Source organism: Anneissia japonica, unplaced genomic scaffold (assembly GCF_011630105.1).
Source record: "Anneissia japonica isolate Jap-2015-1 unplaced genomic scaffold, ASM1163010v1 scaffold3262_len730253_cov190, whole genome shotgun sequence".
Classification (NCBI taxonomy): Eukaryota; Metazoa; Echinodermata; class Crinoidea; order Comatulida; family Comatulidae; genus Anneissia; species Anneissia japonica.
The window spans coordinates 519,222-542,992 of NW_022732572.1; the positions used below are offsets into that span (position 1 = coordinate 519,222).

Consider the following 23,771-nt stretch of genomic DNA (forward strand, 5'->3'; position numbering starts at 1 on the left):
ATTAATAATAATAATAATAATATTAATAATAATAATAATAATAATAATAATACTAATAATAATAATAATAATAAGAATAATAAGAATAATAGAAGATGGATTAGAATTTACTGATGTTATCACACACCCACCCTCAGACTGTCTGTCACCCAGTTTTCTTTAGCTACAACCTAGCTGTGCATAGTGGTAGCTGTGCTAAATCATGGAGATTCTTACATCCCTGATTCACATCCATCACTATTGCCCTTGTGTTTCAGCTGGAATGGAGTGCTGGGTATATAGTACCATAGAGTGCATTTCAATAGAGATGCCTAGCTCCATTAAAAACACATTGCTAATTTTAATATGAATATCCTTAAACTGATTATAAGCCATAGGAATGGTATTAAGTATGCATGTGTTGTTTTAATACAAAATGTTTATTCAATCAAACCATAAAGCCATGGCTAAATTATCAAATTTTCTTTGACAAACTGTTGCATGCCCAGATATAGTCATGATGTGCCTATATATAGTCATAATGTGATGTCATCATGTCCATATTTAGACATGTCACATATTTGGACAAGGCTTTATAACTACAAGTAAGTAATTCAAATATTGAGTTTTTGTTGTTTATTAGTTCTATTCAGACAGCATCTTGTTTGATGCTCTTTCAATATCATCAACCATCTCATGGTATACACAACCATCATTGAGTGATAGCCAAGTAATATTGACAAAACCTGACTGCTAATAATGTACATCAAAGGTCTGTATATTGTATATACAGACAAGAGCAAACACTTGAAGAGACCAAGAACCACTGCTCTCAATATTCTCCTTAATAGTGGAAAAATATTAATACTGATGTTATTGAAACTCCTTGAGTGACAGGTGTAGTAGGCTTGTGTTAGCTATGCAGTGTTGCTACCAGCACTAAACATCAGTCAGATACGTAACAGTGGCACTACGTACACTAGACGTCGGTTAGCTACCATATGTGCAGTTGAAAGAAATTCTTAGTTTTAATATTTTGACTTGAAGCAATATTTTCCCTGTGGAATTATTGTGGTCGAACATTTATGATGGATCGGGGCTCGGGTAGTGGAGCATCTTCGGCGGCATCTTCAGGCTTGTTCATCTCATCAATTATTGAAGCAATTACAGATATTTAATGGATTCTTTGAAATATAGGAATCAATTTATGATTTGACAACTCCATTATTCAAGTTTCATATGTGTATAATAATAATTTAACAAAATAATTTTGAGAGATCGATAAAGATGATAGCAATTTTTTCCTTTTTCATTGGATTTAACCTGCTTTCCATGATTTGAACCACTTTTATGTTTTAAAAATAATTTTACTTTTTCTATTGGCAGATAAGATGAAGCGGAACAAGAGGGATGGCACACCCGACAAGATGGTGAGTCCAAACAATTCGCAGTCACAGATGGAAGAGGATCAGATTCTACCAAGCAAGCAGATTATCAATGGTGAAGACATCCAAGCTCTTGCTATTGACCTCTCACAGTTACAAAAGGTACTGGCTGTTCCATCATCATTAATAATAAGCAAATAATGATTAATAATTTATGCATTTATAGTGCATAATAGTCCCTAAATACCAATAAGTAGAATGAACTAATCAAGAATCGTTTTTGTAGAATATACTAAGAATAAAAAAAACTGATTTGGTTTTTATCTACCCTCTTTTTCAAACTTTTCCATGTTTGTTTTCCCTTTCTTTTATCATATCAGTAGTTTAAGAACACGGCCTCTTGGAAGACCAACCTTTGTAAAAAGATTGAAATGAGTATCCGTGGATAAATAAAGTTGTTATTATTATAATTAAAAAAAACTGATTCGGTTTTTATCTACCCTCTTTTTAAAATGTACTTTACATTAACTTACCCTTTTATATTTTGTAGTAATTATTCTGAAAACACCCTATTATCTTTCATTGTCAAGCACATTTTGAAAACGGTATCTCAAAGTTAAAAAAAAAACATATAATGTTACTAAGGAGAAAAATTAATTTTTGTTAAACCAAAGTAAAATTGCAAAATCTATGTTTCAAAATGCGGCCAAGCAACAATTAAATAGAGGGATTTAGCAATGATTGTTTACAGACGGTCACATGACCTAACTTGGGTATACATAAAAAACATTACAGTGCGATAGAATATGAAAAGGGAATGTTATGGTTGCGAAAGCAACCACATACTGTTAACATGGGAGGTCAATAGCTAGGAAAGGCAATACGATTGTTCAAAATAGTGTTTATTTACTTAGCCTAGCGTTCTTCTTGGATTGTATGCTTTGAAATGTAAGTGATCCTTCATAAACCTTAGCTGGGCCTAACATCGCAGCATAGTTCACGGGTCGAAAACCATCATGCATACATGACCATGCCGTAGATGTGCAGGGGCCTAGGCCTAACATTTATCGAAAGATCTCAATGTTTGCCGCCAGTATCCTTTACGGCATAGCAAACTAAGGCAAAATTCTTAAATTTAATTTCCAATCAATTTGGTATAGTTTACTGGGAATTATGATGATCTTTATAGCAATAAACAAGGGACGGCCATGATAGCAATCTCCATGTAAAACACCCCTGTGTCAGTAGATTGTTTATATCCAACTCCCAAGTTGGTTATGTGACGCCCATTCCTAAATCCCTCTATTATAATGTTACTGTTCAATCTTTTGTGTTTGTTTATTATTAGTTAATTCTGGCATATAAAATACATACAAAGTAAACAGAAGAACTTAAAAATGGATAAGAAACCCAAGGAGGAGCAAGAGAATACTGATGTTTGTATTGTCTTTAGTCTTTTGTTTATTGAATATAATTTTAGTTTATTATGGACAAGTAAGGTCGTAATACCATTATTATCATAATATTGTGGTTGTTTTCATTGTCACTGACACTTGTTGTTGCTGTGATGATGATGTCAATTGTTAATTTTTTCTGAAAAACAATTTTTACAGTTACGAGCACCTCGTCCACCATCAGGTGATAAAGCAAAAACTGAAGCTACACGAAAAGTGATTGTGCGCAAGATGAAATCCAAGATGGAGTTGGATGCCCCCAAGATGAAAACAATGACGATAGCTAAGCCAGCTACCCCCAATGCACCTCTCATGGCAGACGACTATTCAGGTAGGCTACGTATATTGTGCACATTGTAAGCATTTATATAGCTTTGCTACCAGGGGTGGTGCCAGCGGGGGGCCCGGGAGGGCTGGCCCTGGACCCTAAATATTTCAAAATTATGAAAAATGGGGTATAAAAGAAAATTATATTCAAATTTAAGTCTGAGAGGGCCATTTTCAGCCATTTAGGCCTAGGTGCTGTAATCATAAATTTTCTTACCTGAGCTCCAACCATGATGAGGCTGATTTGGTCTAGGCCTAGACCATTCATTTGTGAAAATCCCGCCATACCCCCACCTTTCAACCAAACACCCTCCCCTTCCCACTCCAACCCTTTGACCCACCACTGCAGATCTCCTGGAAACCACTTCTTTCAACTTGGGATTCCTGAATATTTTAGCCAATTTTAATCACTTATGTGACTGGGTGACCTGGCTATAGGTTTGTAGGTATACCTAGGTGTGTTTTTGGATATGTATGGATTAAAATCTAATATTTTTTACTATAATCGCTCATTTCATTTCACTTAGGCTGCAGTGGGCCTCGTTTTGACACCACTGGTAAGATTATACCACACAGCATTCTTGGAACAGTAGACGACTTCAAATATGAAGCCATGATTCGGGGTCATATGAAAGTAAGAATAACGCAATGTGATTGGTTATGTATCTCCTCCAAGTTTTAAAAATTTGATTATGTATAATGTAGCTAGCTGTAGGTAATCATATACATGGTAGAGACCACTAGGTATATATGAAGATAGACATGAACCTTGACACCAACCTCTGAAGTTCAGTGGTATTTCAAGAAGGTGGCCAGATTCACAGGGGGATAAAATCATTAAATATTGAAAACCACTGATTTGATCATTTCCTATAAAATCTTATTAAAATTCACATCCCACTTTACAAAAAATAATTATGTTTGTCAGATTATAATTTGAATGTTTTTGTTTTTTACTTTTAGTCACCAGATAATTTAGAAGCACCAAGCCGCCCTCAAACCCCAAAAGTAAAGTTTGAAAAACCTCAGAAGGTGACCACACCAAGAGATGCATTTTTGAATGAGAACAATGCCCTTAGGAACTGGCAGATGAAGATGTTGGAACGCAAGAGGACACAAGGCTATATCTCCAGTAAGTATCTGAAATCTCCAATTAAGGAAACATTGTATATAAAGTATATATCTCAGTGGTGGAGATGTGCGCATTATAAATCTTTATTATATTATTATTAATCTATATTACCTGACCTGTTTTCCTACGTTGTCTTATTTTGTTGATTGTAAATAAACGTTTTCAGCCTTTGGCTGTTGTTTTGTTTGTGTTTTATACCTTAATAAATAAATAAATTATTATTATTATAATGAGGACCAAATGGAGTTTTTATATTCTTGAGTTGGGAAATTCATAACTTATAACATTATTAAATGAAAGACAATTTCAAATTTAAACACTTGAGTATATTTTAAAATTTAACAGAGTTGATAACAAATTATAAACATTCTTAATAATACAGATATTGATAGCACATATTTTTGTGAATTTAGTGTGAAACACAAACACGATTAATGGATTTTGATTGATATTGATTGGAAATGTCTCTCACAGAGTTACTACAGAGGCCAGCAGATACACTAGTGATGAACCAGGCCAAAGAATACCGTGAGACACAGGAGCAACGGTACCAGTTAGACAGAGCAATCCCAGCCGTCCAGTATGGCAAAGGATGTAAGTCAATCTACACTATCAAATCTTCTTTGAAAAATACTTTTGTATGCCCATATATAGTCATGATGTGCCCATATATAGTCGTGAAATGCCCATATATATATAGGTCATGATGTGCCCATATATGGTCATGATGTGCCTATATGGTCATGATATGCCCATATATAGTCATGATGTGCCTATATATGGTCATGATGTGCCCATATATAGTCATGATGTGCCTATATATGGTGATGATGTGATGTCATCATGACCATTTTGCTACAGTAAATAAAGATAGTCTGGACAGGGCTTTAGAAGTACACTGTTTGCTGCCACCAATGTTGCTTATTTTCTAATTGTTGTGAATTATTTTGTAGACCGTGTTGGCAGTGAGTTCTGGAAGCAACAGGAGAGGATTGGGGATGATCTCTCTGGAATACAGTAAGTTCAGATCAATCATTTAGTCAATCAATCAATCAGTCAATCAATTAATCAATCATTCAATCAATCAATTAAACAATCAATCAATCAATCAATTAATTCAATCATTTTTATATATACATTTATAATATATACATTATTTTAAGTGGGTTAAAGAAAAAATAAACATGTTGTCTTCATCCGTATATGAGCCCGAGAACAAATACTGCACCATTCATTGTTTTTACCAGTTGATTTATGTGCCCTTGGTATATTATCTGATTTACAGTACACAATATAAACATTTTTACATTATTTCTATAAAGTAATTCATAATGTCATCATGCATATGAATTATTATATTTGTTTGCAGTATGACATTGACACAGACAGAACGCGGATACCCACCTCCAGTGGAGCATATTGGTCATCCAGACACCGTTCAAAAGGAAATGGGTCGGTTATATTTATTGTCTGAAGAAATAAATCACAGGTGCTTAGGCAATGTGGGCACAGGTGGTTGCATTATTACAGATTTTGCAGGTGTCTAGGAGATGCAAGCCTGGTTCTCATGAGAGACCTAGTATCCGGATCTGAAGCTAACCGTTAGCACCTGTGTGAGAACGCCCGATCGGTTAGCGCTAACCGTTAGCGGTATCCGGATACCGCTAACGGTTATCAAGCGCTCTGGGTTAGCTAATGAGCACGTTTCTATCATCAACCAATCACACGTACGCGTTTACAATTTCCAGTTTCTTATTGACTAGTGATTCGATCATCATATACTTGTTATCCGATCGGGATTTTCTCGTATGGACGCACGGCAGCTAACGGTTAGCAGCTATGTGAGAACATAGCCGTTTTATTATGCAGGTGTTGATATAAATTGATATGCAGGTGCTTAAGTCAATAAATATGCAGATTAATGGATATTTTTTGGAGTGCCAATGAAACTGACCCATCAGAATAGGGCGCTTGTCAAATAAATACAAACGCGTAATGTGTATGTAGATTTACGTTGCCATTTTGTGGGTCCTTAGCAACAATATCTAGGAACTGTCCATTAGTATGCAGGTATGATAGCAATTAATATGCATGTGTGAAGGTTAATAATATGCAGGTGTGATAGCAATTAACATGCATGTGTGAAGGTTAACAATAGATTAGGATGATACCATTGTCATTCTTTCTCACATTCTAGTGAATTTCATAAGATAATCTTTTCTTCAACTCACACAGGTGTTCAACTTGAAGGTGTACGCTCATCTACACCAGTCAACTATCCTTGGAAGAAATCGACTTACTTCAAAGATTGGAAGAATAAACTGAGAGATGTCATGATAGACCTGGATGAGTTTAAACCAGTAGGTTTAGTTTTCAAATAGATCTATGAAACATAAAATCAATCATGGAATGTATTCAACTGGTTCATTTCGTTGAGTACAAATTTTTGTTGAGTATTATTTTCATTCGACTGGTTTGTAAAATAGAACGAAAATTAACCTAACCAGAATGCGTTAATCAGCGTTAAGTTATGCACGTGACCAAAAAAAATATGGCCGATCGGTCAGTTTAGCAACAACATTTGCGTTAATATACCTTAGATTAAATTTCAGAAAATAAAAATTATAATATTAACCCACATTAAAGTAAAAAAATAATTGTAGGCTAACAGAATTCACAAACTGGATGAAAACATTTTTTTTACAAAAAAACCCATACTGCCACAATCCGAAGCAGCCTTGATTACGCAGCGTGCATCGCGGTAACTATGCAGCCATTCTGTTTTGTCGAGTATTTACCAGTTTGCTATTCGACTGGTTGTCTTCTTTAAGTAGGATTTTACCACTGCGCAGGTGGGCGTGGTTTAACGAAGAACAACCAGTCAAATACGGCCGTGGTTTAGTTTTAACTGAAGTAGTTGGAGGCATATATATTGGTAATACACATAAAATATAGTTACATCCTAATAGTACTGTTAATGATGAAAGTAACTTTGATATTTGTAGTGGTGGTAGTGGTGAAGAGAGAAATATAATGGTGATTATTATTTTTAAAATGGTGAATGATAAATTGTGATGGTGATTATGAAAACACTGATTATTGATGAGAATAATGAACATACTGTAGTATAATGATGATGATAATGAAAAAGATAAAAACAATGATGGGATCACTGATGATTATAATGATGATGATAATAATGATACTAATAAGGAAATGCTGCAGGTTTTATAGATGTCTTACAATAATCTACTCAATAACATTTGTTAGGATATAGATAACCTCCAGGTGATCGGACGGAGTAAATCCACGTTAATGGCTGAAAGGGAAGATCAAGAACTGCTAAAAGAGGGTTCACTTCCAGCAACACTCCCTGAAAACCAAGAAAATATGTGAGTCAGTCTGCTTTCTATAAAAAAATATTTTTCTTGTCATGTTTGATATGATTTTCTTTAGGCATTTGGTGTATGTCATAATGCAATCTTGTCATGTTTGATATGATTTTCTTTAGGCATTTGGTGTATGTCATAATGCAATCTTAGTTAATAAGGCAAGACTATTTTTATACCTTGTTTTGTAAACCCGCCGCCTGCCAATATTGATTATTTTTAATAATAACAACATTTTATTTTTGGTAAATTAGCACAACTGCTGCCACAAAAATGGAAATTACATAAAAAAAAAAGTTTTTCTTACGCCCGTCGCGACCTTAAAATCTCCAAAACAAATATATGTAAATTTCCTTCTAATTACGTAAATTTAAAGCATTTAACCACCCCATTACTACGCTGTTTACATTCAATAATAAAATTTAGTTTTTATTTTCTCCTCCGTCTAGATGTTTTTGGCAAAAATATTTGCTAAAGAAGAAAACTAAAGTTAATTTTTAAATTTTCTTCCGCCCTTCTCTGATGATATTTAAACAAATATGTTCACAAAACAAGATATAAAAAAAATAACTTACTGTCAATAAACTCACATTAAAAATATTTGCAATTGATATAAAAAATATTTGATTTCTGGGATATTACGAACTATATTACATATAATTATATTGATCTAACGAATGAACTATGTTTCCAAACCTCTTCTTCAGTGACCCCTTGGCTGGGCAACCAGATCTTGAGGAACAGTTCATTGGCCCATCGTTACAGTTTAACGGATTCAAGGCACGATGGGCTGGTGACAGTCACAGCATGAAGGGGCAGTTAGCCTGCTCAGCCAGGGTCACATTTGAGGCGTTCTCAGGTGTTCGCAATACCTCTCACCTGTACCTTGTGAATGATGGCACTACTACTATCTATTATAATTGGAAGGTAGGCTTATTTAAAATGAAATTATATTATATCAATGCTTTTTATTGGAAGGTAGGCTAATTTTAAAAAATTATTATTGACTTGCAAGTTGCATTATTAATCATGATGAGTCTCAATGATAATGACCATTTTGCTTGTGTCATTAATGGCGCTGTCACACCTTGATGATTTATTCAGCATATGCCAACTTACCAGCATTCCTCTAAAATGCTGGCATACGCTGAACTATCAATGTTTTTTTTTTCAATTTTGTGCACACATGTAGCGTATTCATAATGAATTGGATGTATACATAAACGTAATGTATGCGGCACGTATGAGCCATACGCTGGCATACATCGAAAAGTTTTGTACATGCACAAAATTTGTTGACGTACTCGTTGTACTATGACATATACCAGCGTGCTTCAACGTGCTCTTGACTTGACGAAACTTACCAATATCTTATTTGACATCAGTCAGCGTATTCGCCAAATTTTTCATACGAATCGTCAAGGTGTGACAGGGCTATAAGGAATGCTCTATATGTACACCAGTCTCCACTACCCAGGACTATTAATGGGTATTATTACGTTTATGCTGTGAGAGTAAGTTGAGTGGCAGGGGTGCAAAACCCCACAGCATTGCCTAGTCTGGCCAGATGCCAACAAAAAAATGATGATGGGGCAGGAGTATTCTGACCATTATTTATTGAGTGACCATTCAAAAGTATGCCACATTTTACTGACCACCTAAAGAGTGACCACTTCCCATGAGTGGCTATACTTTACAGACAAACACTCTTTTTATAAACATATTTTGCTGTTCATAGAAAATTCCCAAAGTAAATCCATTTGAAGGCTGTGCAACACCAAAAATCCAACGCTTTTACTTCAACACCAGTAGTGGAGTGTTACTGCCAGGAGACAGCCTCAAGTTTCCATTTGTCTTCAAGTCCCCTAATGCTGGTATCTTCACTGAGAAATGGCATCTAGAGACCAAGCCTACAGTTTGCAATGGAGCTGACCTGGAGGTCATTCTCAGAGGCGTTGCTCTACAAGAAGACAAGAACAAGAAGGCTAGAAATGAGCTTGAGGTAAGTCTGTTTGTAATGCCATTATAAATATTTGGGCGTAGGACTCATACCAAGGTGTACTAAGATACAATTCTAGTTCTAATGGATGTTGGATGATTCGTATCGCAATCCTTAAAACTCTACAGCTTGTACATCATGCTAAAGGAATCACTCTCCCAATATTAAAAGCAATTCATCTCATCCATTTTGATAGTTAATAAATATTATGCTTTGTGCCTGATATAACACAGATGGGTGCCTCATAATGATTTGCTAAATTTAACCTTATTCATGATATAAAACACAAAATGTGTTAACTTCAACAGAGGGAGCTGTTGCACAAGCAAGCTGAAGCCAATGTCCGCATGATTGTCGATGAGCTTGTTGCAGGTGTCCGCACGCCTGACCGAGCGAGATCTCCAGTCGACGCCTACATTACAGATGAAGAGGTGTTTGAAAGACAAAACCTTGGGGTATGTATGTATCTGAGACTAATTAAGGCAGCATTCTGCTACTAGATTAAGGTAGTCACAGTTTTAAATTCTTCACAATATAAAATGCCACTTTTTAATCTTGTACTAATATATTCAGTTTTTTGAGGAAATTAAATCAAATTATCTTCTCTATTTCTAGGGTATATTACTCTAATTAACTGGGTTTTGAAATAATATTTGTGTTATAATCTATTCTTATGAACAATTACATTTAAAATAATTTTTTTTCTCTACCACAGATGCACTTCTCCAACGATGTTGTAAACCAGTTGAAGCAGGTGTACTTGGAGCAGTTTCCAGAGGAGGAGCGTGAGGGAGTAAGTTGGGATCTTTCAGTCTCCAACATGAAAAAGGAACTACTTGCATTAGAGGATGAAGATCTAAGGGAAGAACTACTTAATAAGATGAACATGGCTGTTACATCATTGTACTTCCCTCCCTTCACTCCAGCACAAACCAAAATGTATAAAGTAGGGTGAGTATGAGGATATTGATTTTCGGTGGTTCTATGTGATTGACCATTTTAAGAATAATCTGATATTCTAAAGCCGGGCACCAACTCCGTCGGTCGACGGTGGTACAACAAATCCAACTCCACTCTCTGTGCGAACTAGATGACGTGACACCATCTGCTGATTGTCGGTGGCCGTCTGAACTATAAAAAACGATCTGCGTTGTGGTGGTGCATTTCCCATTGCGTCGCCAAACGACTTTCATGCGCAGTGAGTACTCAGCTTCAGGTACGCCAATTATTCTAGCCTGGCAGTTTCACAGCAGTGTTGTCTTACCTATTGTGCAAGTCCAAGGGGGTATTTTCCCTCCAAGCTTCAGAGCCAATTATTCTAGCCTGGCAGTTTCACAGCAGTGTTGCCTTACCTATTGTGCAAGTCCAAGGGGGTATTTTCCCTCCAAGCCTCAGAGCCAATTATTCTAGCCTGGCAGTTTCACAGCAGTGTTGTCTTACCTATTGTGCAATTCCAAGGGGGTATTTTCCCTCCAAGCTTCAGAGTCAATGATTTCACAGTAAGTTTGCTAATACTATTACAGTTGAAGTGTAAAGATGTTTTATTTGAGAAAAGTATCCCAAAGTTGAATATATAAATTAGGAACCATCGGTACATATTTGGAAGCCATGAAATATAACCACCAGACTATTAATAATTATTGAATTGTTCACTAACCAGCAGACTATACTTACAGATATAACTTGATATCTGAAACTATTGATAAAATGGTGACAAATGCAATGATCTTGAGAAACATGTTGGGTATGGCAGAGAAGGAAGAGACCATGCCAGAGACAGACCAGAGTAAGTACTGTATCTGCAAATTATTATCATCACATTAATTCATTTTAGATCTCAATAAATTTTTTTTTTGGAATTTTCAGTTGATCTTTTGCCTTCCCTCTAAACATAAGTGGAATACTTGCACCCTGAAAATAACCAGCCCGCTGCAACCATACACCTCCTCATTCTCTTTACAATTGTAAAAATACACATAAATTATTTCCATAACCAATTTAAACAAATATTCGTCATAAAAATTATATGAATTTTTCCTCGTGTTAAAAACTTTCCAAGAGCCCCACCAGTATCAAAATCGATTTATTTTTAATAGTTCTCACTGATTAAGACAAAGATTAGGGACTGGAATCTAGTCTAATTGATATGGTGAATTTGATTTGCTTACGCCCTCTAACGTTGTTGGAATATTCTTATGTGTAATCTTGCCTTTACACTTAAGCATGTATTTCCTCTGAGAATGTAGTAATATATTGCATTGACAGTTTGAGTTCTTTAATGTGCTCCGTCTTCACCATGCCACTTTGAACTATAGATCAAAGTTGTCTGTTCCATTTAGCAAATCATTTACTGTAATTTATTAATGCATTCATACTTCTTTGCTAATGATCAAATTGCTGAGATGGATATTTTTTCCCAATTTCTTTACCAACTCTTATTATTTGATTGAGTTCTTATGATGTCTTGTTATGTTTTTGACAAGTGAAGAATATTGCATCTTATAAGTTAGAGGTTTTGCCTTTTGTTCATTCGCAAATATCTTTAAAAAATGTAATTGCTTTTATTTAAAATATTATGTCATTTGTTTTTAAGTTCAGTTAGTACGATTTACAGTTGTGATTTAAAAATACCATTAGCATCATTGTCATCATTGCCAATGTAATTATTATTTCGAATTTCTTTTATCTTTGTGATTCTTTTTTTTTTTATAGTAAAAATTGTTTTTTTTTTGTTGTTGTTTCTTCTTACACTGTCCCTCCTTCAACATTACCTTCTACAATACCACTTTTCTATCATCCATTCTCTTATAACGTATTCCTTTGTTAATTTTTATGCAATGCCCCTTTTAATTCATCCCTTCCTGCATTGTCTTCTTGTTAACGTTATATCCTTCATCACTCCTGTCTGCCTAATATATCTTAAGGAGGATTTAGTCCGTGATGACAATGCCTAGTATGTATTTCAAGTTAATAACTATACATGTAGAAATGTCAATGTAAAGTAATTGATTATTCTCTTGTGTTTCAGTACTTGCAGCAAATGAGAATCTACGAGGAATAGGTAAGATGAAACCAGTGTTGATGCGACATCAAAGCTGATACCATTACAAATGCATTTGTTATTTGATACTTAAAGTCAGTTTGAGCAGCCGATAATGTAGTCTGTGCCGGCAGAAAGCATGCTAAGAGCTCTCAGCACCTTCTTAATCCAGTTAAGATCCATTACCAAATAATAATGATAATTATGTTATAAATTTCAGAATTGCTTAAGGGATTAACAATTAATCCAGAAATGATTGCTGTTGGTGGGGAGATGTAAGGGTAGAATTTTTATACTGCACATATAGGCATAAGTCAATATTAGACATTATGCAATTACCAATAGCTAAAGGATGCTCATAAAAACCAGTCTTCAAAGAAAAAAATATTGTTTTGATACGTTGTACTGATAAATATTATCAAAGACATTAAAGGGATGTTTTAAGAAAAAATTTGGAATTTCTAATAAAATACAAATTTTGTGTCCTATCACCGATTCCCAGTTATTTTTTCAAACACACCTTCATAGAATATTTATTTTTTAAGCATATAATGGGTGTAGTTGTTAACTATTATCACCATGGTTTGCTGTGGTTGACTGAAAGCTAATATGGTACGAATGTGGGTTAACTCTACCACTGATTTAGAGTGGCTTACTAAGACACCATACTTGTAATATCCTGATCCAAATGTTGATAAAATAAGGCCTCTGTTTGATATCAGGCAAAATGCATGGAATTGGTTTTCACTAACTGAAAGAAGATTTTTAAATGAATTTATTTTTCATGTGCACTATTTTTTTCATAATTGTTATTCCACACCGATCACCTTTATATGAACCACGTTGCTGCACGTTGTCGGTATTCACAGCGAAGGGCAAGAGTAAGTTGCGTTGATGACAAGCTATAGAAGCCGTCTAACGTAGAGCATCTATCGCTGTTCGCTTTTCAAACTCATTTGCACCTTCATTACTTATATAGTTCATTCCATTTTGAAATTCTTTTCCCTCGACACTTATCTTTATTTAAAGTTTCCATGAAACCTAACTCATAGCATTTAGATCACCTGCTGGGATAAATTATTCACCAATTGATGAGATGTTTTTTATTCATTGCAACATCATTATTTTTCTCATGGGATCTGTATGTTGGGATACTTAATCTTTTACTCTACGACATCTTCATTCTTTTATGACATTTTTATTCCCGCATCATTTCGTGGTTGTTAGCTTTAGGATGATTCATGAAATGCTTAATACCATTTTCATGTCTTACAATGTCTTGCTATTTTTTATCACTTGTTCATTTAATTATTTTAGAACTAGAATTTGCAACAATGGTTTTTATGTAAATGATAGCAGAATGCTATATTAACATACAAAGACGCAATGTCTACAACAAAAGTGTAATGATGATGATACCATTCTCAACAAATCATATTCATAATTAAAAAATAATTGAAAATATATAGAATTTTTAGGGTGTTTGACTAAAGTTCCCTTTTCATTTCCCTTTGCTTTAGTTTTTCTTTAAACTTTCCTTTCCTTCCTATTCTTTATCTATTTTCTTTCTTTTGTTTCATTTCCTTTCTTTGGTAGAAAGAAATCCTTGATAGATGAAATTGTAAAATATGTGCTATTGTCACGAATATTTACATTACCAACTATATACAGTATAATAGTATATTTATTTTCAGTCAACCATTTTATCCCATTTAACCTTATTTTGATATCTGTAGATCTATTTCGGCCGGTCCTATGACGTTTACAACAAAAAGTTATTAATACCCCTGAGCTGCCATTAGAAAATGATTGTGAGGAAAATGAGGTTAGAGGAAAACACAAATGAAACCCTATTATTATCAATTATAATTCTAATGAGTAGGAAAGATACAAATGCTGATAAATTCAATTATTTAATTTGCTAGTTTCAATTTTCTATACAACTCTTCTTTTCATGGTTTTGCAGATTCCATACAAAGTAGATCCAGTCCAGTTTGCAATGTGTTGTGCTCCTATTCCCATTACAAATAAATTAAATAAAGTATAAGAAAGAATACAAATAAGAAGAAATATGAATACCAGTAGTTAAATTGTAATTTATTTGTAATTACAGGTATTATAATATCATATAATTGTTAATCTATTAATTATTCTCCACTTAATATATGTATGACTAATAAGTATCTAGCTGATTCAATACATTATTCAGTGTGTTCTTTATGTTTAATTGCTATATATCAATATTTTGTGCAATTTTCTGTAATGTTAAATAAACTCATTATCATTAAAATTATTTTAAAAATATAATATTTTAATCTTATCAATATCAGTTAAGCAATCCATTTCTGGAACAATTTAATCTTAAGCCTAGAGATTTAAGTTATATACACAGCATCATTACCATACCAATAATGGAAGACATATTCTCATTTAATATGCTGATTAATATCAACTAACGTGCATTAAACTGAAAAACCGGATTTCTTTTTTTTTTTAATCATTCTCTCATATCAAAAATATGTCATACTAAACATAAACATCAGTTATGTATTCATTCACTTAAGGCTAAAAACACTGCAGTGAGTAGCAGTGGCGGATCCAGGAATATGAAATAGAGAGGGGCACGGGGAGGGACTTTCACAGATGAAGAGTCTAGATTACCTCAGCTCCACCATGGTTGGGGCTAAGGTAAGAAAATTTATGATTATGGCACCTCTAGATGGCAGGAAATGGCACTTGCAGATCTAAATTTTATATATTCTTTTTTTCTCATTTTTAAATAATTATTAAGAATTTAGGGGGGCCCGGGCCAGCTCAGCCCCTTCCATAACCCCCCTCCCCCCATTGAATCCGCCACTGAGTAGATTTATACTAAGACTCTTAATTTATATTAATTTTCTTTTGCCTTGCATTTTCTCTAAGTGGTCCTTGCTGGCCTTGGTAGAGTTGTGAGAGTGGACGAAGGTGTCCAAGGGTGTCAATCAATCAATGCTACATCAGCCTTGACCTAAACGTACTCTGCGTTAGACCCTCGATTACCCTATCAACCAAAATCTATAAAACACCTCAATCTTTATATAATAACCAGATATACCAAATTATATATGTTTGTTTTTATATTTTTGTGTAGGTGTGTGTAGATAAATGTATGTATATGTATGATGGTCGTACTGTCTCATAACAACTTGGCAGCCATTATGCTTGTAACTAAAACTTTCACCAGACATGCCTAGAGCAAAATATCTATAAAAAGTGCCCCAATTATTTCTGAACCATTTAAACTGCCTGAATAATTGATCGAGACATGATTTAATATTACTACGGTATGAACAACCTTTACAAGTCATTGATTTCCCAAGCCTCTATACAAGATTTGTTATAGAAACAGAAAAAAAATCGCTAGACAATGATTTGCTACAATAAGTACTTTAATCTTTGAAAATTACCAAATCTGTTTCAGGTAAATGATAATTTAAATTAGCAGTGTAACCGCGGGAGAGGGTTTCAGATAGGATTCTAGAGCATTTTGTGGAATGCGTGGGATCTGTAGAATCTAGATAGCAACAATTACAGTAAATCAGAGAGACAACATGGCTACGTAAATCAAACCACTTTATTCTCTTTACGTTCTACGCACCTTGGAGTCTTGCATCTACTCGGTGTTCCTTGACCGTTTTCCAATCCTTTAGTTATTTAATGGTGCCACAACTAATATATTTTAAAATTATGTTTGCTGTGTAGCATTGTAAGGGCAATATAAACAAATAAGTACTACCACTACTGCTACTACTGTGCTACTACTACTTTTGCATATTATATTATAGCTGTTGTTATTTTCATTGTTTTGTTTTTTTCATTTTTATTATTAGTAATATTAAAATGGTTATTAATATTATTAATATCAACCATCTTATTCAATATTAATATTATCAATATCATTATGATTGATAAAAGTTAAATTGAAATTCTCTTTTTGTTTAAGTAATTATGGTTTATAATAATTACCTTCCTACATTTCTATCATATGATCATTGATCATTTATTATTATAAAAAATAATAATATTATTATAAACAAAAAAAAATATTGAATCTGTTCATCAGGACTTATCTGGTTTGATAGCTATCATATCACATGTCATCTGAGATGCATTATCAGGCTGACTAGTCTGGTGGTACAAAAATGATCAATAATTATTACAGTAAATCAACCTCCAATTTCTCTTTGCCAATCAATTTAAATGGTAATTTTTTCAAAGTTTGCTGAAAACCATTTGGGGGTTGTGCTGACTATTTGGGATGACTATTGGTTGTATCATGACCACAGAAATACAGGATGTCAGACAATCCTTAAACTTCCCTCATAATCACCAGTTCATAAACTTATCATCGTGGAGATATAAAATATTTAATAATTTTACACCTCCATGGATACATATTTAAATATTGGAAATCATCTTTAAATGCTTCATACCCTAACTCTGCAATACTTCTCGCCAGGCTAATTGCAGTGTGCACTTTCTTTGGGGTCTAATGCTTTGACGAAACCTATAGCAAAGCGACAGCTATCAATCAAAAGATTCTACACTGCTGCACCCAAGCTTGAATATTCATTGTTATCAAAATCATGATTATCATCATTATCATGTTTTTCACCATCACCATCATCCATACATAATATCATTTTGACCAAATTTGTGTGATAAAATACCTCTTTTTCATAAATTGTGTTCATTCATTATTAAATTCAAATTATGCGTTTTTATAAAATGGGGATTTGAGTGATTTAAAGAATGACATTAATTTAAACCTTTTTTTTTCCAATATGTTATTGAGCAGGTGAAAGCCACTATACAAATAGCCAATGTATCTCATTCATGATACCTTTAATATATTTGGCATTTAACTATAGGTTTCCATACACACATTGCCTTTGTAATTCCCTATCTGTGTTTCTACGTTAATAAGTTAGAACACTAACAACAGGAAATCCAGGATTTCAAGATATGTTTGCCAAGTTTTCAGTTTCTTGTGAAATACTGTATTTCAGTTTTACAATAAATGAAAAAAATAAACAAATTCATGAAGAAAATTCCACTAGATAATATTATTATAAATACATGTATTTTATTTATAGTGTGTAATTGTTGTGGTGTTTTCTTTTTTCTAGGAGAGAAGAAGAAGAAAAAAGATAACAAAGAAGAGGAGAAAAAGGATGGAAAGAAAGACAACAAAAAAGCAAAAGGAAAAGACAAAGAGGTATGTTACAATGAAATTTTCATGCAAAATGTCTAGATGTGTACTTATGATGTCTAGATGTGTACTTATATATTTTTGTTGTTTGGTAGCATTTCTGCTTCAGGCATGTTCTTTTAGGCATTGGTTATATTCTTAAAATAAATGTTGTTTTGTTTAGGAAAAGGTTAAAGTGTCTTTTGGAACACATTTTTGTCTGAAGTAATGAAGATAAAGGTGTTTATTTTGTGAGTTTGTGAACTGGAAACCAATGCTGAATTAATATCACCATTGAAGTACATCACTGATACAGTAACTGTGAATAAAATACAACATACAGATACAATGTAAATAAATAGACATGTAATAATGACGTGATTCGAGCAGTGTTTACATTGTGTTTACACACAGTGTTGCGCAGTGAACCTAATGTACTGTAAATACTATTAACTATGATTTTCAAGCTGCAACCTATAAGCTATTGTATCTTAACTATAGCTCCACAATGTGTGAGTATAATTGAAGAGAGGCTGCAGGGTCGAATCTCGCTAGAGACATTTTTTCATACAACTGAGAAAGAACTTTTTGTCGAATGGATATGCATGCAGCAAACCTAATTTGAATACAGATACAATAGTTATTTGAAATATTGTTTTTTAATATTTATTATGTATTCATTTATGTTTTATTCATTCATTTATTCATCTAAGATTTTTAAGATTCCCGCTTAGATACTCACTGAATATAGGCATTGTAAAATACTCCATTTAAAACATGCACAATACATAGCTCAAGTAAACTAAAAGAATTGTTTTTAATCTGCATATATTACATATGTTTGTGTTGATTTTATTTTCTTTGAACCATTTTGGAAAATTCATTAAATTCAGTTGTGAAAGTGCATTTCAGATAACAGAAAGAATATATAAATGAATAAATATTAGATGTGCATATGTTTAATTCGATTTAGAATGTGATCAATATTGTAAGCACTTGCATCTCTACACACAAGCCCAGCTTATTATACAGTAGTTCAAATAAGTCACAGTTTGATTGATAACGAAGCAAAACATGAACTAGTTAAGCATGAACCAATGTATATTTTACATGGAGGCCATGATTATGAACAAAGAATACAAGATGATTCTGAGAACAAAGCCATTGATCGTTGAACCTAATTACTTTTCCCTGTTTAGTACCACAAGAAGTATAAACACAGACACTGTCATTTCATGTTTAACACGTTGATTGCCATAGGGGCACATTATCCCATACATCAAGCCTAGTACAAGTTATCTCACAGAATACATGTATTGCAGACAAACGTTAAGCTTGGTTTCATACAATTGCTACACGCTATTGCTGACAGCTTTCAGTGATGTTGATTGGTCAGTCGAATCGGGGAGCCTTCTAAATTGCGTCGGAAACAGACGCAGTGGAACAATTGCACTGAAAACACTGTAGCGACAGTGTAGCGATTTTATGGAAACCAGGCTTTATGGAAAACCACAACATTTTAGTTAAAGATCTTTACAAAAAGTTGGAATGAACTTCCAAACAAAACAAAAACTAACTGTAAAGAAATGACCCTAGTTTCATTCCAACATTCTATTAATTTTTAAGTTTTACATTGAATCTTCTTTTGACTTTACATTGAATCTTCTTTTGACTTTATTTTGTATTATCTTCTTTCTATTTCATGGTTTGTTTGTAACTTTACCACTTTAGTACTCAAGTACTGAAAGTGCATGCAGTCTAAAGAACGAATAAATAAATAAATACCCAAAATGCCAAGTACTTGTTGCACTTACTAGGATGCTAGGCAATAGTCAGGAGTGGATTCAGAGAGGGGCACGGGGGAAACATGCCCCTGACTTTGCCACTGTCATTGATTATTTTTTTAAAAGAAGTGGCATTCAAATACTAAATGTTACAATATTTTGTAGCAGCATGCACTGAATACAAATCACACCTTTATTGGATATTTATGTGTATAATTATATTACATCCACGGTTTGTGCTGTCTTGCTGTTAATGTGAATAACACAAAAACTATGCATAATTCTTTGTAGATAGAATTAATTAACAATGATGTCGGCGTCACATTTTCTTAATTATGTTATTTCATTTATATTCATTTTATCCTGTGCTAGATCAATAGATTCTAGATATTAATATTCATTTATAGATTTATTTTTTTTTACATGCCGTAAAGATCATTGTGATAAAAATGATAATGTGGATAAATGTTGATAATGATGATTATGATAAGATGCGGTTATAATGATGATAAAAATGATAATTTGAAAACAATATCAACTGATGAAAGTAATATTTTGATATAGATTATGGTGATGATGATGAGTGCGAGTGTGCTCAACAGTAGCCAGTTTGCAGGATGGAGAACTCAATGAAAAAGGACACGAGAGTTAATGATGAGTCATCTAAAATATAAAATATCCATTGAATATACTGTATACACAACCATGGTGACATATATATTTTTTATATAAATCTGTTGCAATTTACCAGGACAAAGATAAAGACAGACCCAAGAGCAAGAATAAAGGAAAATCCAGGATGGCTTCTAGCCCGACCCCCACAAGGGAGAGGAAACCACCTCAGGCGAAGGCGCCAGCAATACCTAAAGATATGAGTCCAGTCAGCTGTGGCGACCCCGTTCTTGATGCAAAGTTCAGATCTAAGCTTTATGTACAGGTAAAATTATTCATTTTATTCGCTATTAGAGAATCTTACAAAGCATGGAAAAAGGAAGTATAATTGTATTCATGTTAAATTTATGTATATTAACTGTCAACATTATTTAAAATGGATATAGAAAACCTTGATGGAGCATCTTGGAGGTAGATTAAATACATCGTGGAATTAAAGTAAACTAATTAAATATTAAATAGATTTATTGAAAGAGATAGAAGCAATGATGACGAGATAGTAGAATCCCTTTGAATTTGAAGGTCACATGTTTCTTGATCAATCCATCGTGGAAGCGATGAGGCGTGACAGTAAGGCTCTGGGTTTTCAACTGAAAGATTAAAGGTTCGATCTGAGAGGTGGGTCTCTTGTTTCTGTTGATGGACAAGGCACTTAACCCATGTTGTCCACCAAGAATATCATTACTAACGCAGCATTATGAAATGCTCTCCCAGCTTACCGACCTCTGTGTATGCTCTACAAATATTTTTCAATTGACTTGGGTTATAATGTGATGCATGCCTTTGAATTATGCAAACCTGTTTATTGTTATTGCATACTAATGTTAATTTCAACTATCAGATGCTATGTTTATCAGCATTACGTTACACCTTGTTTGTTAGATGTATGGTTTCCTTGGCGACATGATGGAGAAGATGGTGGGCATGTTTGAGGATATCAAAATGGAAGAGGATCAGATAATCCTGAATGCATTGTCATAGCAACTGTACTACACCATGCTCTAGAGAGTAGGATGAGCTAATGATGATGAAGGTGGATAAAGAAAAAGAGGAATGAATAAATGTAACATTGCAATTTTATTTTATAATATACTGGTATATTTATTGTATCTTATTTCTCAAGTACAAGCTTACCCCTTTTGAACATGAAATTGGATCATTTTTAGGGGGCAGGGGCAAGGGAGTGGCTTACTTAAAGGCCAGAAAATTCAATAATGCTAAAAAAAACTCTACTGATTCCTAGGTAGGCCACGACTAGGCCTGCCAATAATTTTCAAATTTAGATTCAAGCTCATTGTCAAAACACACAAAATTATTCTGAATAATTTCAGTGTACAGTACTCAGGGTTGTAGCGGTAGGGAACTTAGGGTGGTTAGTCGAAATTTTAAGGGTGGGTGATAACATTGGTACACTCTAAATAATAAGAGTAGATTTTAAGAATGGGCAAGGAGGTTTATAAACAGCCATGAAATTAGCTTTAGACTGGGTGGAAAACTTCCAGGCTAAGTGGCCCCGCCTGCCTCAACCCATCATAACTACAACCCTGAGTTGTACAACCCTCGTTCAAATTGGTTTATACCCAGGTGGAGAATTTGGCATGAGTATTATTCTTATCCTTCAAAAGCTATGGTATTGTTTTTTAAAATGTCATTAAGACCTTAGTTGCCGTCCATATATTTAAAAAAAATTAATATTGACAAATATAATTTTATTAATAGAATATTTTTATTCGTTAGAGGTGAGAGAAATGATAAAAATGTGTTCACAAGGAATATATATGTAAATAATGTTGTTCATGTTTTTGATGATGTCAATGTTTCAAGATTGAAATAAATTTATATATGAGATATTTAACAAATTGATTCTGTTAGTATCTGTATAACTTGCAGGGCTGCCACTGTAAAAAAAAAATCAGCCTGGCAAAGTGTTATCAGTGATGGACTGAAGGTGGGGGTGGGTGGGGGAGCAATTATAAAAATAATGGAGAAAAATAGAAAAATAAATTCAATTTTAAGTCTGAGAGTGCCATTTCCGACATTTAGAGGTGACATAATCATGAATTTTCTTACCTCAGCTCCCAACCATGGTGTGGCTCAGCTAGTCTATACCATCTGTCTGTGAAAGTCCTTCCCTGGGCACTCTCTACTTCAAATCCATGGATCTGACACTGGTTATCAAGCCCTAAAGTACTTTTGAAGTTTCACATGACACAGATGAGGAGTAATAGAGCAGCAGTCAGTTAAACTGGTGATAGCGACTGTGTTTGCACTGAGCCTTAGAAATCTTTCATCATGTCTCGTTCAATTTCATCGCTGCTCTTTCTGTATTTCAGCTGGAGGGCTAAAATTTACAGTAGTGCACCATCTTTCTTAGGATGTTGGTCCTGTGTGCATTATAGCCTATTTGCATGTTTTAAAAAGCAATCACTATTTTTTGCAGTCAGACATTCATTCCTGAAATTATATTGATGTGCAGCAGACTGTTTTTATTGTACATTGACTTTTTTTTACTAAACTGCAATAATAAATTATTTTTTGTTGTTTCTTAGTGTTCTTAACAGTCCTGAGAATCCCAACAAAGGGATACTTATTGAAATTGAACATTACACATTTCAAAAAATAGAATATGAAATACAGTTGTGTTCATAAACTTGATTAATTTCACTATTAAAGAAACATTTAGTATTGTCCTTGTATTAAACATCAATGATGTTTCAAAGAAATATAATATGGAACAGTACAGTATTCATAAACCCAATAGAATACTAGTATCTATTGATTAATTCCACTATTAATGCAACATTTAGTAATTGTCAATGATGAGTAATGTGTTTTCATTGGCAATCATTACCCATAATTCATCTGTGTATCTGAGAAATTCATTTCTATGAACACTATCTCTTTAATTAAATACAAAAAAAGGCCAAAGGTCAAAGGATGAAATAATTAGACTGGGAAGTAGAAAACCAAAATTAGTCATTTAGAAGACACTGAATGTTCTTGCGGTTATTGATGCTGAAAGGAAATCTGACAGAAAAAGTTAACTGAAATTAACTAGGACATTAGGGGTTTGTGGGGAATTTGAATAAAATCAGAAGCAAATTACTTGACTCTCATTTTAGTTATAGGAGAACAGAACTAGTCTTTAAGGTTCTGATTCTGAACAGAGATCAGCATGAATATGACATAACTTTGAACAATTATTGTGGTTTTGACAAGGGCACAGATCTGTTTCGAAAGGTGGGGCGGGGGGTGACATTTCGTGAGCCCACACAAAAATCTCAGGCCCACCATGGTTGCCATGGGGTGCGAAAATTTTAGGAAATAGCTCTAGATGACCGGGAATGTCACTTTTATATAGTAAAATTCATCGTCATCAC

The 23,771-nt window shown here is 33.8% G+C and overlaps 1 protein-coding gene across 5 annotated transcripts in view; it reads left to right on the plus strand.

Moving 5' to 3' along the window:
- Positions 1-21,609, plus strand: part of LOC117115717 (MYCBP-associated protein-like) — a 32,301-nt gene extending 10,692 nt beyond the window's left edge. For 3 of the 5 annotated variants that reach the window (XM_033259627.1, XM_033259626.1, XM_033259624.1), the window contains 19 exons: positions 1,366-1,526; positions 2,978-3,149; positions 3,673-3,779; positions 4,109-4,277; positions 4,752-4,871; positions 5,231-5,294; positions 5,647-5,729; positions 6,513-6,637; positions 7,548-7,669; positions 8,374-8,593; positions 9,405-9,668; positions 9,974-10,120; positions 10,381-10,616; positions 11,342-11,451; positions 12,694-12,726; positions 13,575-13,586; positions 17,874-17,962; positions 20,471-20,656; positions 21,274-21,609. In XM_033259627.1, the coding sequence (XP_033115518.1) occupies positions 1,366-1,526; positions 2,978-3,149; positions 3,673-3,779; positions 4,109-4,277; positions 4,752-4,871; positions 5,231-5,294; positions 5,647-5,729; positions 6,513-6,637; positions 7,548-7,669; positions 8,374-8,593; positions 9,405-9,668; positions 9,974-10,120; positions 10,381-10,616; positions 11,342-11,451; positions 12,694-12,726; positions 13,575-13,586; positions 17,874-17,962; positions 20,471-20,656; positions 21,274-21,372 (2,519 nt within the window). In that variant the 3' untranslated portion in view covers positions 21,373-21,609. Of the gene's footprint in view, positions 1-1,365; positions 1,527-2,977; positions 3,150-3,672; positions 3,780-4,108; positions 4,278-4,751; positions 4,872-5,230; positions 5,295-5,646; positions 5,730-6,512; positions 6,638-7,547; positions 7,670-8,373; positions 8,594-9,404; positions 9,669-9,973; positions 10,121-10,380; positions 10,617-11,341; positions 11,452-12,693; positions 12,727-13,574; positions 13,587-14,441; positions 14,480-17,873; positions 17,963-20,470; positions 20,657-21,273 lie in introns of those variants that run through there. The other 2 variants (XM_033259625.1, XM_033259628.1) reach the window with 2 other exon arrangements.
- The last annotated feature ends 2,162 nt before the right edge of the window (positions 21,610-23,771 follow it).